General features: G+C 51.7%; 1 protein-coding gene across 1 annotated transcript in view; it reads left to right on the top strand.

Annotated features, from left to right (window-relative positions):
* The window catches only part of SULF2 (sulfatase 2), a 123,931-nt gene that overhangs the window by 11,304 nt on the left and 93,712 nt on the right, over positions 1–18,915 (top strand). The window contains exon 2 of the mRNA XM_052650499.1: positions 15,707–15,967. Coding sequence (XP_052506459.1) covers positions 15,793–15,967 — 175 coding nt within the window. The 5' untranslated portion in view covers positions 15,707–15,792. The remainder of the gene's footprint in view (positions 1–15,706; positions 15,968–18,915) is intronic.

The following is an 18,915-nucleotide window of genomic DNA, read 5'->3' as shown; positions in this document are numbered from 1 at the left end:
GTTTCCATATCTTGGCTGTTGTAAGTAATGCTTCACTGAACATGGGGTGTACAGATAGGTTTTTGAGGGATTTCATTTCCTTAGGATAAATACCCAGAAGTGGAATTGCTGGATCATGTGGCAGTTCTATTTTTAATGTTCTGAGTAACCTCTACACTGTTTTCCATCATCCCTGGATCAGTTCTTTTTAGCTTTGAAGTGCTTTGACACCTAGCATCCTGTGTGGTCCTTTCAGCCACTCTGCTTATGAGAAAGGCCATTGGTCTCCCTCCTCCTGCTGAGGAACATCCAGCTTAGAGAGGCGGCAGCAGGCTGAAGGCATAACTGGGCTCAGGGCTTGATTCTGTGACTTCTGAGCTGATGAGCTGTATCGTGTTTGCCCCCCTGCCCTGCCCCAACATACAGCTGAAGCTGGAGGGCTCCTGAAGCAGGAGAGGAAGTGCCTTGATGGAGGGCATTTCTGCAAAGTCACAATAGGGCTTGTGGGGGCTGGCAGCTCCTCAAAACAACCCTCCCTCCAGGGGCCCGCTGCCCCCACAGTAAAGCCTACTTGGCCCTGCACTGCCTGGCCTCCACTTCCGTCTCACTCCACACCCCTCTAAGTGCATGACCCCCAGACACACTGGCCTCCTCTGCGTGCTGATGCCTCTGTCAAAAGTGCTGAAGTGAGAGCTGGAGAGAGAGAGAGACGTGGGCTCAGGTTTTCCTTACACCGGGCCCGCGTCGCTCAGCTCCTTTGCCTCCTGGGCCCACATGGGCTTTGGCATTTGTCTTCTGTTGCTACACTTTGTCCATACCAAATGGCCACCCTTCTAGGAGCAATACGTTGAACTTCATTTATTTTAATGATAATAAAATCTAGTATCTATGGTGTACTTGTTGCCAAGCGTTTAATCATCGGGAAAGTGTTCATTGCTCAATCAGTCTGACTCTTTTGCAGCCCCGCAGACTGCAGCCCACCAGACTTCTCTGTCCATGGGATTCTCCAGGCAAGAATACTGGAGTGGGTTATCATTCCCTTCTCCAGGGGATCTTCCTGACCCAGGGATTGAACCTAGGTCTCCTGCATTGCAGGCAAATTCTTTACCATCTGAGCCACCAGGGAAGCCCTTTAATCATCGTGACAATCCTTTTAACCAAGGCCTGTTATCTCCATTTCAAAGTTGAGGAAACTGAGGCAGAGGATGTGATGCCCCCACCGGAAAAAGGAGCTCAACTTGTCCATCTTTGTAGCAGCTTACCAGCTGTTTGAAACTGATTGAAAGAATGAATGAATGATGTTCTCCGCTAAGTGTTCTTCTGAGTAAAGCCACTGGCCCCAGGAGACCAAACATCTCGACTCACCGTAGGAAAAGTTCCAGTCGCAGGAACAGGCTCTCATCAGTGTCCTTCCAGGTCCTTTAGCTGTGCGTCTGCTGTGTAACAGATCACCCCCAGCTCAGCAGCTTAAAGCAACGATTATTTCTAACAAGATTATGGGTTGCCAGGTGGTTCTCGATTTGCATGATGCCAGCTGGAAGGTCCAAAATGGCTCCACCCGAACGGCTGTCAGCGACTGTTGGTCCAGAAACGGTGCTCCCGTTGGGCCGTCAGCTGGAGATCTCCATCCACCTCCACGTGGTCTTTCCCCACGGCTGCTTGTGCCTCCTCACAGTGTAGTGTCTGAGGATAGCCTGACGTCTAAAAGCACACATATAAAAGCTGCCAGGCCTTCTTAAGGCTTCTGCTTCAGAAGGTCTAGGGGTCTAGGGGCAGGAGTGGCTGTCAGCCTCGTGGAGGAGGGGTTCCAATGAGATAAATGCCCCCCTGCTTTTTCTGTTCTTAACATTCCATTTGAGGGTCAGGGGCCCAGTGAGAGAGTCTGACTGCCAGCTTTCGTCATGTGATCACCCTTTGGTGACATGGCAGGAGAGGGTGGAGCATCTTAGCAGAGAGAGAGAGAATCCTCCAAAGGAAATTGGGGTGCTGTTGTCAAGAGAAGGGGACCAGATGCTGGCCAGAAAGGAGGAGTTAGAAACCTCTGCACAGCCCCTGAATAAGGGGCTCTGCCCCAGGACGAGCAGTTAGCATTGGAGAATGAACGGATGGAGGATGGATGGATGAATATTTTTCAAGTCTGGTATAAGTGTATGCCCAAGTCTGTGTGATGCTGTTCTAGGCAGGGGCACCATATTTCAGGCACTGCTAGGGGTTTGGGAGCCCTACCTTCATTATGTGGGCCAAAGCTAGCTCCCGAATCCCGGCCATGCTCAGCATCCTCACCCCAAAGATGGGGCTGATTGAAGGTAGCCCTTGGAAAGGAGAGCGTGCTCGGTGGTGACAGACCAGCCAGCCCAGTGGGTGGGCTCTTGCCTCCCCACCGTGAACACCAGGAGCCCGGACCCCAGTCCCTTTCTTCCAGCCACTTGTGCACCTGGACACCCAGTACACCTGGTGACACCCAGTGAGTCCCCCAAAGACCGACCTGAGCTCCAAGAACACCTCTGACCCAGGCGCTCCTCCCCTGTGGCAGGCTATTTCCAGCTGCTGCTAATTAGACAGCACAGCACGCCAGGGTTGGAAACAGATCTGTCATTCGACATTCTCCCTGACTTCCATCTCTAAATTTAGCGGGTTATTTGGTAAAAGTTGCTTTAGACGCCCTCCCCCGCCTGTGAGTACAAGCTTCTCAAATGATTGTAAGCTTCAGGCTGTTTCCAAGGTGAGCTAATGAGACACGCATCTGCTAATAGCAGGGCGTGATGAGTGAGCAGGGTACACACGGCTGCGGATTGGGTGAAAGGGGAGAAATAACTGGATTATAAATACCGGGCAGTCAAAATAGCCTTTCACCCCTTTTATGTGTATGCAAGAGACTGCAATCTCTGAAAACCTAAATACAGGGTCTGTGGGGGTAAACGGTGCTGAGAATGGGTGGGGTTAACACTTGGGAGGGGGTGGGACTGGAATCGCCAGCCCTGGCCACGGCTGTCTACACCGAGAACCAGCCCACAATTAGGCGTGAATAATGACTCTGTTGAGGTCCGACTTTATTGCTTTTGGCCAAAGGCCTTTTGCAGAAATAACTCTGTAGCTCGCTGCCAGGGAAGCTTTTGTCCATAGCCGAGACAAAAGAACAAAGAACAGAGGTGGGAAGAACTGTATCTGATTCCTGTTTCCCCTAAACACCCAGGAAGGGTGGCAGGCGTGGCCTACCAGGAAAGCGTGGGCTGAGGGCAGGTGACGTGCAGCCTCGCCTATACCAGGCGGCAACTCCTGCTCCCGCTGTGCTGGTCTTACTCCAATCTTCACATGGACCCTGCTCGTTCCTACCACAGGGCCTTTTCATGTGCCTTTTCCCTTGCTTAGAAAGCACCGCGCCCACAACTGACTCTCCACCACCCCACTTCTGGTGTCAGCCCAGACACTACCTCCTAGAGGCGTCCCCTGATTTACCCTATCTTGTCATCCTAACAGCTCCTTACAAGGCTCTTAAGATCATCTGGAATTCATCTTCATTCGTTAAATCTGTCTCCCTCACCAGAATGTCAGCTCCTTCAAGACAGAGGCCTGGCCTGCTGTTTCCCAGCATTCCACACAGCACTGGCCCGGAGGAGGTGCGCAGAAAAGACCACACAGCTTTGAAGGGTTGCAAATGGGCCCCCAGGCAAGCTCCAGGGGAGCTCTGTTCGGCTTGCTCAGTGTTTAAAATGTAGTGGCTGTTTTGATTTTGCAAACGGCTCCTCCAGCGGGGCACTCTCCACCCCTCCCTGTGACCCTAAACCCTTGTCACTCACTCCTGGCTCTTGCCTGGGCCCTGCAGGCATTTGAGTTTATGTCCTCTCTTTAGACAAAGGCCACGGCTCATGGGTGTGTCTCCACAGGTGACCATTACAACATCAGACTTCCTGTGAGCCAGCCCCCCCGCCTCCAGCCCACTTAGTCCCACTGAGTGGGTTGAGTCTTGGTTCCCGGTGGGCGGGACCCAGGGGTCCTCGTCTTAGGAGTCCCTGCCCTGGCCACTAACCTCTGAGTCACCAAGGAGGCCTGATCCGCTTGCAAGAAAATGTTCAGTGTCCTGGGCAAGGAGGAACGTAACCGTAACGTCACTGTATTTGTTTCTCTGTGCTGCCGTCCATCTATGGCTGAGGTTCTCACCTGGGGGTTTTGCCCCCCACCAGGGGACATTAGGCAATATCTGGAGACATGTTTGCCGTCACCACTGGGGGTGGGTGCCTCTTGCGTCTAGCAGGTGGCGGCCAGGGACGCTGCTCAACGCCCTGCAGTGCGCAGCTGCTGCAGAGGACGACGCAGCCCCGAAGGCAGCAGTGCCCAAGTCGAAAGACCCCAGGTTAGGGCAGGCGGCACTCATTCCCCGCGGAGGAAGAACACTGCCTCTGGAACTGCGTTTACTGAAATAAGAAAGGGGCCAAACAGAATGTCCGGCACAAACGCGAGTGCAGGCGACAAGCAGCGCTTCCGAGACCCTGACATGTGGGCTGCTGGGGTCAAGGTCAATCAGGTCGCTCTTTGGGGGGCTCAGCGGACCGTTAGCTCCACACCAGAAGCCCCTGCCCATCTTGCCAGAACATTCCTGGCAGCTGCCTATCAAACCCTAGCGGCCGATTCTGGGAGAAGCAACGTGCCCTCGGGCGGAGTTCTGGAAGGTGAGGTGTTTGCAGCTCTCCTGCCCAGCCAGGCTGTCTTAACATCCCTCTCAAACCCAGCCCAGCAGCCCCCAGCTGCAGTCTCCCACCGGGCAGACCAGCAGCCCACCCATGCGACCAGGGCTGACAGCTTCGTGGCCTGGGCAGCCTCCCAGTGGACGGTGACCCTGAGCAGAGGGTCACGGCTCACGTCAGCAGGAGGAAAGGACCCGAGGAAGTGAGAGCCAGTTCCCCAAAATCAGATCACCCACTTCTGTTTGGGTTCCTGTACTGAGGAGGTGGCTTCCTTTCTACTTACAAAGAAGGGACTTTTTAAAAAGCAGGGATAAGTCAATGTTTCCAATGCAGATCTAACTGGGGCACCTCTGTTTTCTGAAGTGGCACAGGAGGAGAAGCAGTTACCGGGCGTTCATGCCTAGGGCAGCTCGCTTTCTGCCTCTTCTGCTCCTTTCAGAATTACCCAAGCACAGGCCCCATTGATCTAACCCCTTTGGGTCATTCACAAAAGAGGAGAGGGGTTGGGGGAGCCTTCCGGTCACCCCAGGACTTCCTGAGGCTCAGGGATCTTTGATATGGGCGTGGGCACAAACTCCAAAGCTTGGCAGGTGCAGACAGATGGAATCTGACTCAGACGCCGTTTCACTTCCTAGAAGGGTGACGTGTGCAGGGGGGAGGCTGCCACCCCCTGCTGTGCCCGGGCCTCCGTGACTTGGCAGGGCCTCCTGTGTTTCCTTGGGCCCACAAGGAAAGCCCCACGTGTGCACCTCCAGTGTGGTCTTCTCATTCCTCTGTCTGGAGGTGGGGCATGCCCCGTGTCCCCTCCATGAATCTGGCCAGGCTCACGTATCACTGGTGACTAGTAAAATGGTGGGAGTAATGCTGGGGACAGCAGAAAAGGTGAGGTTCGGTCAGAAGAGATGAGGTCAGGACTTCCCTGGGGGACCACTGGTTCAGACTCCAAGCTCCCAAGGCAGGGGACCTGGGTTCGATCCCTGGTTGGGGTACTAGATCCCACATGCTGCAATTAAGACCCAGTACAGCCAAATACATTTTAAAGAGAAGTTCCACCTAGGCTGGTGGGGCGCTCACTTTTGGAGCCCTAAGCTGCAGAAGGAATCAGTCACCAGCCTGGGGCTGCCGTGCTGTGAGGAAGCCCAGGCCACATAGAGAAGCCGCCTCCCACCCCCAGCCCGAGGCTCCAGCCCACTGCCACCAAGCTGAGGATTCAAGTCCCCAACTTATGAGTCTTTCCAGCTGTGGCCTCAGGCACAATAAAGCAGAGACCAGCCCTTTCTGCTGTGTCCCGCTAGAATTCCTGAACCCAAGTCCCTGAGCATTAGAAAAAAGAAAAAGGTTTCCACTGCGATGTTTGGAGGTAAATTGTTGCACAGAAGTAGTCACTGGGTCACTTGGCCCGCGCTGGTCTTCCCTCTGTTCAGTCAGTGATTCACTCATTCATTCAACAGTATTTAGAATCTCACTTCTCACCCTTTCGCTGCTCCTACCCCGGTCCAGACGTGGCCCATGGCCATCGTCTCACTGGCCTTGGTGTGTCCACCCTCACTCCTACAGTCTGCTCTCCACACAGAGCCAGAAGGACGCTGGTAAAACCTACATCCGAGCACAGCACTCCTGGGCTAGACTGTTCCAGGTCCGCCCTCACTCAGCTCCACCCCAACCATACTTGCCCCCATCATGTTCCTCAAACACCCCAGCTACATTCCTACCTCAGGACCCTTGCATTTGTCTCTGCGCTTGGAACACTGTTCTGAATATCCATAAGGCACTTTCCTTCACCTCTTGGAGGACTCTGCCCACATGTCCTCTCTCAGGCCTTGCCACCCTCCTATCTAAAGAGGCAAGCTTCCCACACCGGCACTTCCACTCCCTCCCCTTTGCACTCATCACCTCATGTGCTTGTCTTTTATTTTGGTGTCTGATCCACGTCAGAGTATTCGTTCCTGGGTCTTCAGCACACAGAACAGGGCCTGATGTATAGTTGTCCAGTCGCTGAGTCGTGTCCAGCTCTTTGAGACCCCATGGACAGCAGCACTCTAGGCCTCCCTGTCCATCACCAGCTCCCGGAGTTTGCCCAAGGTCATGGTCATTGATTCGGTGATGCCATCCAACCATCTCATCCTCTCTCGCCCCCTCTCCTCCCACCTTCAATCTTTCCCAGCATCAGGGTCTTTGCCAATGAGTCGGCTCTTTGCATCAGGTGGCCAGAGCATTGGAGCTTCAGCATCTCTTTCCAGTGAACCCATCAGTCCAGACCCAGGACTGATCTCCTTTAGGGTGGACTGGTTGGATCTCCTTGCAGTCCAAGGGACTCTCAAAGAGTCTTCTCCAGCACCACAATTTGAAAGCATCAATTGTTCGGCTTTCAGCCTAATTTATGGTGCAGAGTAGGTTCTCAGTAAATATTTGTTAACCTGAAGAACTAGCGCCCAGGGGGCTGAGCCAGGGGCTGAAGCTATGGAGTGAGAAAGAGACAGCCCCTACCCAAGCAGAGCTTCCGGTGGGGAAAACAACTCCCTGCAAGATACAGACTCGAGCAGAAGAGTGCGTTGAGGAATCAGACACGGAGAGGGGCGCTCTGAAGAGAACAGACCTTGAATGAGGCCAGGAGTCAGAGAGGGAGGCCTCCGCGGGGAGGGAGGGGAGGAGGACCTCCCTGTCCGCTTCAGGCTCCACCGGTCCCGAGTCCCAGGCTGCGCCCGGGGAACAGTCTTTTTTTCTTGGCAGGTGAGGAAACTGGGGCAGATCAGAACCAGAATTCAGGACTCCCGCGCTCACATTTCTTCCGCTTTTCTGCACCACCTTCCTCTCGTCAGCAAATAAGGAGAAGGAAAGTCTGCCTGTGATAAGGCAGAGCGGGGTCCAGGCCAGGGGCTAGCGGCCGTGTCGTCGGGCATCTGTACACGGATGCAGATGGTGTCCGGGAAGCCGCCTGAGTCAACTCTCTGCCCCCAGCCTGCTCTACCAGTTGGGCTATTCGGTTGCAAGTGACTGTGAAAGCAATTCCGAGTGACCTAAGAGAACAAGAGAATTTGGTTTGTGTCCTCAGAGAGTCGAAGTGTGAGAAAGTGACCCTAAAAGAAAGGAGAGATCTCAAAGCCGTTGCAGGACATAGAAGAATCCCTGGGTGCCTGAAGCAAAGACCCCGGAGGTGGATCCTCCTCCTTCAGTCTTAGCTGGATCCACGGTCTCGAATGTTGGCAGAACCCAAGAATGTTCTGTTTCAAGGCTGTTTTCTTCTGCGTGGCGGCTTCATCCCACTCTGCATGAGGCAAGATGGCATCATTTCCCTCATCCTCATAGTGGACCGACGTGGACCAAGGTAGCCAGTTGGAAATAAGAGGCACCTCTTCATAGTCAGACTGAAGCACTTGGATTATTCTGCTGGGCTGGTCACTGAGGCAGGGGCTTCAGAAGGCTCGGATGGGCTCAGGTCTGATAAGGGCTCTTCTCCGATATTTGAGTGTGTGAATTATATGGTCCCTCACTTGGTATGCAAAACACTTTGACGCTCAGCTTCTCAAGTCTTCAAGTATATCGTTTTTAAACTTTCTTTGAGCTTGCTCTATAATCCATGACCCCATTCTAAGATTTCACCTGTGGTTGATCATTACTTCCAATCATGTTTTCTGACACTTCTCACCATTCGCTGGACTATTTCAACTCCAGCTTCCGATATGTCGACTCCTTAGAATGTCAGCTCCGTGAGGGCAGATACTTTTTTTTCCCCACTGTTTTATATGCAGTGCCAAGAACTATGCCTGGCACAGAGCAGGCGTTCGAGACTCTCTTGGCACCTGAATAGTTGTGCAGGCCCCTGGGTTCTTGGGCGCTTCTCTTTATGCCCTAATTTCCTTTCCAGATCCTGAGCCCTTGTCTTGAAACCTGATCTTTCCCTCCATCCTCTAAGGACCCTTCCATTTCCTGTCCTGCGGCCTTGGTTCTGTGCCTCCTGCTGAAATTCCAAGGATAATTACAGAGAGCCACCTGACCCTTGGACTTGGGTGAGGGAGACAGAGTCTGTCTGTGGACTGTAGATCGCAGGAGCTCCTGTCCTTTCTTTGACAGCCCTGGAGAGGAGGAGAGAAGGACCGCCAAGCTTCCTCTCCCCAGAAAAGGGAGATACCGGGGGAGTGCAAGGTTTACCGGATGGGCGTGTCATCCTCTGTCTAGACAGTTTCTAGGCTTGCGAGGTTGGGACCACACATCTCACCCCTCCCACACTGCCTGCCACTTGCTGAAGCTATTTCCCCTGCCTAAGGCACTCTGTCCTCCATGCCTTCTTCAGAGTCCACCCAAATCCTGTGGATTTTTCAGAACTTTGTTCCTCTTAGGCTTCTCAAACATTTCTCTGTAAGGACTCCACGCAGCCATCCCTGCCTGCCCGCAGATCAGCAGTTCCCTCTTTTTCTTCCTGTTTCTACAACACACTTAACCTCAGCTTCTAGTATCATATGTCAGTTTCCAAGTAAACGGAGGAGTCAAGAGAGGACTCTGGGGTCAAGATATCTGGGTGTAAATCTCGGGCACGCTATCTGCTTGCTTTATCAGCACAGGTGCCCTGCAGGAAACAGATGGTGCCTCCCACAGAGATGTAAAATGAATAACACAGATCTCTGGGGCCAGGGGACAGTGGGGACCATTCGCTGGAACCTGGCAAGGGCCACCCCCAGGAGCCGTGGCCTTCAGTAGAGTAATAGAGGGATATGCTCCATTTATAGCAACTGGGCAGGGAAGATACCTGGAAATTGCCCAGGCATTTCTCTCCTCCCATCCTCCCTTCCCTGGGCAGCGTTTTCTTTAGCACAGAGCTTGCTGATGTGGTCCAGCCAAGTGAACTCCTGGGGCACAGGGAAGAGAGGAGAGGAGACGGGGAAGGGGTCAGTCAAGGGATAATATTCAGCATCCAGGCAGCACGACCTTAGGAAAGTTCTCGAACCTCTCCATGCCCTTGGCTTCCTCACCCACAATTGGAGCATCCTAGCATGTTGATGGAGAAGGCAGTGGCACCCCACTCCAGTACATTTGCCTGCAAAATCCTGGAGAAGCCTGGTAGGCTGCAGTCCATGGGGTCGCTAGGAGTCGGACACGACTGAGCAACTTCACTTTCACTTTTCACTTACATGCATTGGAGAAGGAAATGGCAACCCACTCCAGTGTTCTTGCCTGGAGAATCCCAGGGACAAGGGAGCCTGGTGGGCTGCCGTCTCTGGGGTCGCACAGAGTCGAACATGACTGAAGTGACTTAGCAGCAGAGTTGTTGAAAGGTGTCCTGAGTTAACACAGGAAAAGTGTTTAGTATTGGCTGAGTTCTGCAATAAGCAGAATTAAATAATTAAAATTTAATTGTAATTCTTCCTCATTATTCCTTATTATTCTTTTAGGGTATTTACTGTGTTGATCTGGGCATTTCCTGTTGCAAATGACAGCCCCAATTCAGATCAGCTTAAGCAACAAAGGGCACTTGTTTGAACCTGTAACTGGCTCCAAGGTGCAACCTGGTTCAGCCCACCAACCAGCATCCTCTCTCAGGCTCCAGTCGGTAGCTGGGCTGGGCTGACCCCTTTCCAGCTCTCGGTATCCACCCTGCTGTTTCTTACTTCTCTCTCATTGGCCAGGCTTGGGTCACGTGTCTGTGTCTGGGCCAATCATTGGAACTAAAGAGATGGAATGTGCTGACTGGCTCCGCTCGGGTCACATGTTCTGGCCTATGTTCAAACTGCACATAAGCAGAAAAAGGGAGTGGTCAGTGCCCCCATCTGAGTTTCTCTGGTGGCTCAGATGGTAAAGAATCTGACTGCAATGCAGGAGGCCTGAGTTCAGTCCCTGGGTTGGGATGATTGCCTGGAGAAGGGAATGGCTAGCCACGCCAGTGTTTTTGCCTGGAGAATTCCATGGACAGAGGACCCTGGCAGGCTATAGTTCATGGGGCCGTAAAGAGTCAGACACGACTGAGTGACGATACAGATGTGAACAAAGCTGACAAGAATCCATACCATTGGAGAAGTGCCATTCTTGGGGGGGAGCCTGACAAAAAAATAAGTAAGATATGTAGCTGTCAGAGGTGGTAGGTGCTCCTAGGGAGGGAAGAGCTTTCTGTTTTAACCCGCAGAGGTGAAATTTGAGCAAATACCTGAAGGAGGTGAGGAAAGGGCCATGAAGAGAGCTGAGTGAAGGCTCTGGGCAGCGAGAACCAGCGCATTCAGAGGCCCTGGGGTGGGGACATGCCTGGCTTGGGCAAGGAGCGGCACAGGTGCTATGTGGCCAGAGTCAAATGGGTAAGGGAGGCGGGGAGTGGAGGTGACGAGGTCAGAAGGGGGTGGACAGAAGGCATAGGGTCTTCCAGGCCTCTTGGAGGGCTTGGGAGTTTTATTTGGCATGAGATGGGAGCCCTGGAGGGCTCTGCTGTGGAGGAAGACAAACTTTTGTCTTCAACAGGATCCTTCTGCCTGCTTCATAGAAGGAGCTGAGTGTGGAAGCAGGGAAACAGGCTGTCGTAACCCAGACAGGGTCACCCTACCACGTAACCCTAAATACTTATTTGTAAAGTGAGTGGAGGGACACATATGTGCTCTGGCTCCCTGGAGCACGTAGGAGGTCCCCAGCTCTGGGACAGGGGCTCTGGGTATCTCCACATCCCAGTTCCCTTTCTTCTCACCTCCAGTCCAATCAGCTCCTGCTCCTGCCTTTCCCACTGCCTCTCCTTGGGCTGTCCGACTGCTCTGAACTCTTCTCAGCCATTGTTGAGTTTGGGGATGCTCAGAGGAAAGCAGCCATGTGGGTCTTCCCGGACAGGCCTGCGTGAGGGCCCAAAGGATGATACTGAGACCTGCTCCTCTCTGCAAATCAGATAAATCCAGAAGCAGGAGTGCTGTTTCTGAACACTCAGGGCATTCGGCTTTCCCAGTGATGTCTTCTTGGGCCTATTTGGCTTTGCCAAGGTCTGTGAGAAAGACACAGGATGAAGGGCAGGAAGGGAATCCAGCTGGTGGGAATAAGCAGAAGGGTCCGAGGGATGGACAGAGTGTCACTCAGCTAGGGTTGCGCAGATTCACCAGATATGCTCTCACTTCAGCTTCTCTGAATCTTTACTAAGAAGAAGAAAAATGGAGGCAGAATCCCTTGTGTCATTTTAATTGATTTCTCTAGCATCCAGAGAGATGCTGGCCCCAGGCCAGGGGAAGTGGGAGCTGGGGGAATTCATCAAAAATCGACCCACTGATGACTTGAGCTGATGAAGTAATTAGCTCCTGTTATTCTCTGATCCCTGGTCGTGGAGTTTTGACTCCCATCCAAAGGATCAGCATCCTGGCTGGAAGGTTAGAGATGCCTGGGAGCACAGAGGAACAGCCTAAGGGTCTCAGGAAAAGTCCAGTATCCCCCAGCTCCACCCACCATCTGGTCCAGGGCCCCTGTTCCTCCGTATCACAGGCCCAGAGCCAAAAAAGACCCTCCAAGGGCACCTGGCCTCCTGCTGCTTCAGAGGCAAATGAGGAAACTGAGGTTGGGAGACCTTTAGAAAGTTACCCAGAAATCTTCCAGGAAGTTCTTGTTGAGCTGCTGACTCCATCCAGACTGGGTTTGAACCCCATCTCTGACCCCTGTTTGGCCATATGATCATGGGAGAGTGCTTTCATTATAATTCTCTGTGCCTCAGCCTCTTCATCCAGAAAATGGGTATAATATCGATGGGCGTATATGCTTATTAAACAAGTTGATATGTTTAAAATGAGAGTTGCTGTTTGTAGGGTTTCCCTTAGAAATTCTCTCACTATTATCACTCAATGTCCATCTGAAGGAACATAAATGTGCTTTTTTTAAAAAATTTAACTGTAGTTGATTTATACTATTATGTTAGTTTCAGGTGTACGGCTTCAGATTCTTTTCCACTATAGGTTGTAATAAGATACTGAATATAGTTCCCTGTTCTGGAGAGTAAACCCTTGTTGTTTATTTCATGTATAGCGGTGTGTATCTGTTAATTCTACACCCCTAATGTGTCCCTGCTGCTAAGTCACTGCAGTCGTGTCCGACTCTGTGCGACCCCATAGACGGCAGCCCACTAGGCTCCTCTGTCTCTGGGATTCTCCAGGCAACAACACTGGAGTGGGGTGCCATTGCCTTCTCTGACCATGCAATACTACTCAGTCACAAAAAAGAAGGAAGTAATCCACTTGCAGCAACTAGGATGAACCTGAAGATTGTCATACTAAGTGAAGCAAGTCAGAGAAAGATAGTGATCATTTGGTATCACTTAATGTGGAATCGAAAAAACTGATATAAATGACCTTATTTACAAAACAAGCAGACTCACAGACATAGAAAACAAACTTGGCTATTGTGAACAGTGATGCTACGAACATAGAATGCATGTATCTTTTTAAATTATGGTTTTGTCCAAGTGTATGTCCAGGAGCAGGATTGCTGGGATCGTATGGTAACTCTTTTTTAAGGTTTTCAGGAACTTCCATACTGTTTCACACAGTGGTGCAACAATTTACATCCCTACCCACAGTACAGGAGGGTTCTCTTTTCTCCGTGCCCGCTCCAGCACTTATTTTTTGCAGATTTTTGATGATGGCCATTCTGGAAAGCGTGAAGCGACACCTCACTGTAGTTCTGATTTGCATTTCTCTAAGTTAGCGACACGAAGCGCCCTTTGATGTGCCTCTTGGCCATCTGTGTGTCTTCTTTGGAGAAATGTCTACTTAGGTCTTGTGCCCGTTTTGTGATGGGGCTGTTTGCCTTCGTTGTTGTTCAGTCATCACGTCGTGTCTGACTCTTCGTGATCCCATGGACGCAGCACGCCAGGCTTCCCTGCTTGCTTTGTGAATGTCCATTTTAGTGGGCCAACTGGTGTACCAGTTAAGCGCACATTTCAAGTGCAAAGCACAAAGCAGTCTTCCTTCTTTCCCGAAGAGGGGTGGGACATGGACTGATAACATGATTCGAGGACCCCCTCCCATGACCTGGGGTAATTCGAGGAACACTAGAATCTTCGGCATGTCTCCTGTGAACGCTCTCAAGCCTCCCATTACCTCCAACACAAGTCTCCCGGTGGTGCTAATGTGCTTTGTTGCCTTTCAACACCTGCTAATTTCCCACAGAGAGACAGTGCAGATGTGGGAGCCGCTAGCCCAGGGCTCAGCTTAGAGCATTAAATGCGAACCAGAAGCTGTCAGATGGGGCAGCCCGATTTCTGCTCTCTTTGACTTTGTGTGGTTAGTTCTACAGGGAAGGGATGTGGCTGTTTTATTTATCCTTGGGTAGAAAGTTTTCTTTTTCAAAATACTGTGCTTATGCCTTTTTTAAAAAGGATTCTTTTGATGTGGACCATTTTTAAACTTACTGAATTTGTTACAAATATTGCTTCTGTTTTATGTTTTGATTTTTTGGCCGGGATGCATGTGGGATCTTAGCTCACAGACCAGCGATTGAAGATGCAGCCCCCGCATTGGAAGGTGAAGTCTTGTCTAAGTTGCAGGAAAAAGCCATGCGTCTGAGAGCAATTGGGAGCATGGGGGAGAGGTGGGCAGGGGCTGGACACCCCGCCCCCCCCCCCCCCAACGCCATAAGGCTTGTTGGGAGTTTGCGTTTTGTACCCTGAGCCCTGAGAAGCCAGGGGAGGGTCTGAACAGGTGAGTGACAGGGCTGGGACTAAGGTGAGCTGATCACCTTGCACCTGTCCACCTGGAATGAGAGCCCCTTCAGACCTGGAGCCTGAGAACCTCCCTGGTCTCGCCTTACCCAGGCCTTGTGAGTTGCATGTTTGGATCTGAATTTTAGGAAGACCCTGCTGGCTGCCTCTGAGAGGATGGAGGTGGGAACAGCGGGTTAGGGAGGAAGTGAGATTCCCTGTAGGCAGCTGGTGCCATACCCGGGTGGGTCACACAGGTCCCCGCTGCGGACCCTGGCGTCCTCGATGAGTTCCCTGAGCCCTGGCTTGGGGCGAGGCAGGGTTCCCCGCGACAGCAGGGGCAGACAGAGTCCTTCAAGGTCGTGGGGACAGTGACTCAGGCCAACAAGCTTGGTTTCCTCCCAACTCGTCTGCTTGCCCGCTCTTTCTCTCGTTTTAAATAGATGAGACCAAAAGGTCTATATCTGGACAGGAGTTGAAGGCTCATTTCCTCAAGAAGTAAAAAAAAAAAAAAAGTTACTGCAGAGAGCGAAGAGCACAGCGAGATCTGAGACCTGCCTGAGACCAGTTTAGCCACCCTGGCTTCCTTCTCCTGCCCTTTGCTGGTGACCCCATCTGACCCGCAGTCAAGGGGCTGACCAGGATCACGGGGGACTGTGACACTTCTCCTCCCTCAGCTTTTGAGCTCTGTTTTCTCTGTTGTCATTTTGTTTTGCAACTTAAAACCAATATGGACATCTTACCCCATCACGGGACCTATTGACAGGGGACCTTTGTGAACACCCCCCACCTTGGGTTGAGTTCTTCAACAGCCATATATCCACGTTTTATTCCTGGGGAAACTGAGGTTCCTCACTGGCTTATTGATGAGGAGACCCAGCTGGTGAGTGATGGAACCAAGACTGAGATACAGAGTCGCCTAGCCCACAGCATCAGCCTGGCTGGTCCAGACCCATCCCCGAATCACATGCTACCTGGGAGCTGGGGATGCATCCGCTCATCTCTGTATCCTCCGTGGCGCTTGGCACTGGCAGAGAAGAGATGACCAGAAATGTCTGCTCTCCCAGGCTTTTTCCTTTCCTTTCACTGCGGGGTGGTTTCTCTTGCGTTGGTCGGAGGGTTGGGAGGCAGGCTGACTGCCTGACTTGGGACCTGGGCTCACACAGACACATCCAGAGGACGGCTGAGTCCAGGGGAGGAATGCTGTCTGCAGAGTGGTATCCAGAGGCGTTTCTGCCAGCCTCTTCCCTGAGCCAGTTACAAATTTTTCTTGGAACTTTAACCGAATGGGGTGTTTGCTCTGCTGTAGCTATCGCTGATCAAAGAAGCTCTCACTGCCCCTGCCAGAAGCCATCGAAGAAATCATGATACAACCTGGGGCCTAATCCGCTGCTTCTTCCTCTAGGTCCGTGAGTAGAGGGAAGAGAAACAAACCCACAGCTCCAGACTCCTGCATCGCTCCAGAAGCAAGGGGATCCGCGGAAACGTGACATGGCTCCCGCCGGCGTCCTGCTTTGCTTGCTGTCTGCAGTGGTGTTCTCTCTACTGGACGGAAGTGCGGCCTTCCTGTCCCACCACCGCCTGAAAGGCAGGTTTCAGAGGGATCGCAGAAACATTCGTCCCAACATCATCCTGGTGCTGACAGACGACCAGGACGTGGAGCTCGGTAAGCGCCCAGCTGCTGGCAGGCGGCATTCCCCAGGCTCACTGTGCTGGGTCTCGGGCCCCTGATGCAGATGCTCGGGTTGACCCTGCAGAGTTCACGTCTAATGGACTGAACCAAGTCCCAGGGGTGGCCCCGCACACGGGGCTGCACAGCTGGGTCCTCAAGGTTAGGGGTCTCCAACCTTTTCCTAATGAGAACCATTCCTAGATTCCTCCAAAGTCCTAAGGAAAAGAGGTGTTAAGACCAGTTGATGACTTGTTGTCCAGTTTCTACTGAGAACCTACCACATTCCAGGGCATATTCTAGGACCTGGAACTTCAGTAATGAGTGAAGCAGGCACCATCTCTAGTCTCATGGAATGTGGGAGAGAGATAATCAAGGTCATTGCTAGTTCATATGGAAGATCATTTCAAGAAGGGAGAAACGTTCTGGGGTAACTGTAGAGGATCCTGGCTTGCAGTGATGGTCGGAGCTACTTTGGATTAGTAATCAGGGAGTGCCTCTCAGAGGAGATGATACTTGAGCTGATGCTGAACAAAAAGGGGAAGCCAACCTGGGCAGTATGTGTGTGTACACACACACCTGCAAATGTGCACCCCTGTTCCACCCATCTTAACAGGTGGCACCAGTCCTAACCCAAGGAAGGGTGGGCTCAGCCTTCCTTGGTGACATCTCGGGAAAGGGAGGGTGGCCGCTATTGCTAGTGACCTGACTCAGTTTACAGGGGTGGGGACGGTCGCCTCTCATCCTGAACTGTTTCCCCTCTGGTCCTGTGGGCTCCAGGTAGAGCAGGTGAGGAAACGGGCCCTTGCCGTGATTTATAGCAGGACGCCCTCCCTGATCCCTCACACAGCCCCCCACTCCCGCGGTCATGTCCTTGCTTCACTGGGTAAACCCTCCTGGCCTCCTCCCTCTCCCTCCTAAGGGAGTCCCTGGGCTCCTCCACCCAGCTGGACACCTTCTCCTTCATGAGGCACCTCTCACCACATTTTCACTCACGTGAGAAGTCTCCACCCACGAGCCCACCAGGAGTGAGGCCCCCAGAGTCAACCAGCTGGACCTTCTGCTGCTGGACTCAAATTCCATGTACATTTCCAGCTCACCTTTGGGGGTGTCTCTCAGTGTCAGCCCTGTTTCTCCTTTGCTTATGTCTTCTCCCCCTTCGAATTCACTGATTTTACCATTTCCATTTCTCCACATTAAACCGCACACAGCGCTACCCTTGAGATCTATCAAGTGAGGCACAAGTGCAAATCACATAAGTAATTCTAAATTTCCTCGTGGCTACACTTTTTTTTTTTTTTTTTTTTGGAAAAAAAGTAAAAAGCTGAGGAAGTTAATTTTTTTTAAAGACCCAATGTATCTAATTTATTGTCATCTTAACATGTAATCAATATAAAAACATCATTAATGGCATAGTTTACATTTTTTATTGCTTTTGAAATCTGGCCTGTACACCTGGAGGGCAGCTCAGGACCAGCCCCCTTTCCAGTGCTCAGCAGCCATGTGCGTCTGCCGTACTAGACAGCACACAAGCCCCTGTGCGTTCTCCTCGTCCTACAAATTGGATATCCCCCTCTTACTAACAGTGATGATGATAGACATGGTAGTCAATACTACCTTGTACTGTGAAAGTCTGGGGCAAAGCCTTCCAAGCACAGAGTACATCATGTGCAAAGGCCCTGAGGCAGGACCAAGGGGATAGATGTGGCCAGAGCCTGGGGAAGGGTCATAACATGCCCCTGGAGAGAAGGAAGGGAGCCAGATTGTGGAGACTCCCGTGGGTTGTGGTGAAGAGTGCCACAGTTGACCAGGTGAGGGGTAGGCTTTTAGCTTCTGTCCACAGTCAAAGGAAAACTAAATATTGGCAGTGGCAACAGATTTAAAGGTTGACCAGAAAAGCCTTTGCAGTCAAACATAACATTGTGGTGATGACCCAAATGCAAACCTACACCGTTTTTGAAATCAGTCTTTTAAGCACCAAGAAAAGGTGATTTATATGCATCCAAGCCACTCCTTTTTAATGATTTGCATTAATGATCACAAGTATAGATGTTATTCAGGGAGCTGATTGGTACAAAAACAATTTGCAGCCAGAAGCAATCATAGCCTAGGGCTTTTATTGACAGTTTGATATAGGATACCTGTTTCTCAAACCAGTCAATCCTAAAGGAAATTAACCCTGAATATTCATTGGAAGGACTGATGCTGAAGCTCCACTGCTTTGGCCACCTGATGCAAAGAGCTGACTTACTGGAAAAGACCCTGATGTTGGGAAAGATGGAAGGCAAAAGGAGAAGGGGGCAGCAGAGGATGAGATGATTAGATAGCATCACTGACTCAATAGACATGAATCTGAGCAAACTCAGGGAGATAGTGGAGGACAGAGGAGCCTGGCATGCTGTAGTCCACTTGGTCTCAAAGAGCTGGACACGCCTTAGTGACTGAACAACTCCCCAGAAGCATTTAGAATGAGCCAAATTTGATAACCGTGGGGAGCCTATAGAATGTGGCCATGGGGCCGTGAGTTTTGTTTCTGGCAGAATCCTGCAAAGAGCACTCACAGGCAGCACCTGACCTCAGCGCACCTTGGTCATGCCTCGTGGGGTCCCTCAAGCTGTTTCCATCAGAGTTATGTTGAGAATTCAAGACTCCCCGGACGCTTATTCATGCATCCAATAGATATTGATTAAGTGCACTGTGCTGGGAGTAGAGGGGCTGGGGGAGGATCCCTCCAGCTGGAGAGAACAGGAAAGGCAAAGACAGAAATGAGCCCGGTGGGTCAGGACAGAAAGAAGGCCTCTGAGCTGGAGCGGTGAGAGCCGGGGTATAAATGGAGAGAGATGAGGCCAGGTTGCGTGGGACCTTGTCGTCATGGTGATGATTTTGAGGTTTATTTGTAGTGGAATAGACACAAGATGGGGCTGACCTGACTTAGGTTCCAGTAG

The sequence above is a fragment of the Budorcas taxicolor genome, chromosome 13 (assembly GCF_023091745.1).
Source record: "Budorcas taxicolor isolate Tak-1 chromosome 13, Takin1.1, whole genome shotgun sequence".
Taxonomy (NCBI): domain Eukaryota; kingdom Metazoa; phylum Chordata; class Mammalia; order Artiodactyla; family Bovidae; genus Budorcas; species Budorcas taxicolor.
This window is presented reverse-complemented; position numbering and strand designations above follow the sequence as displayed.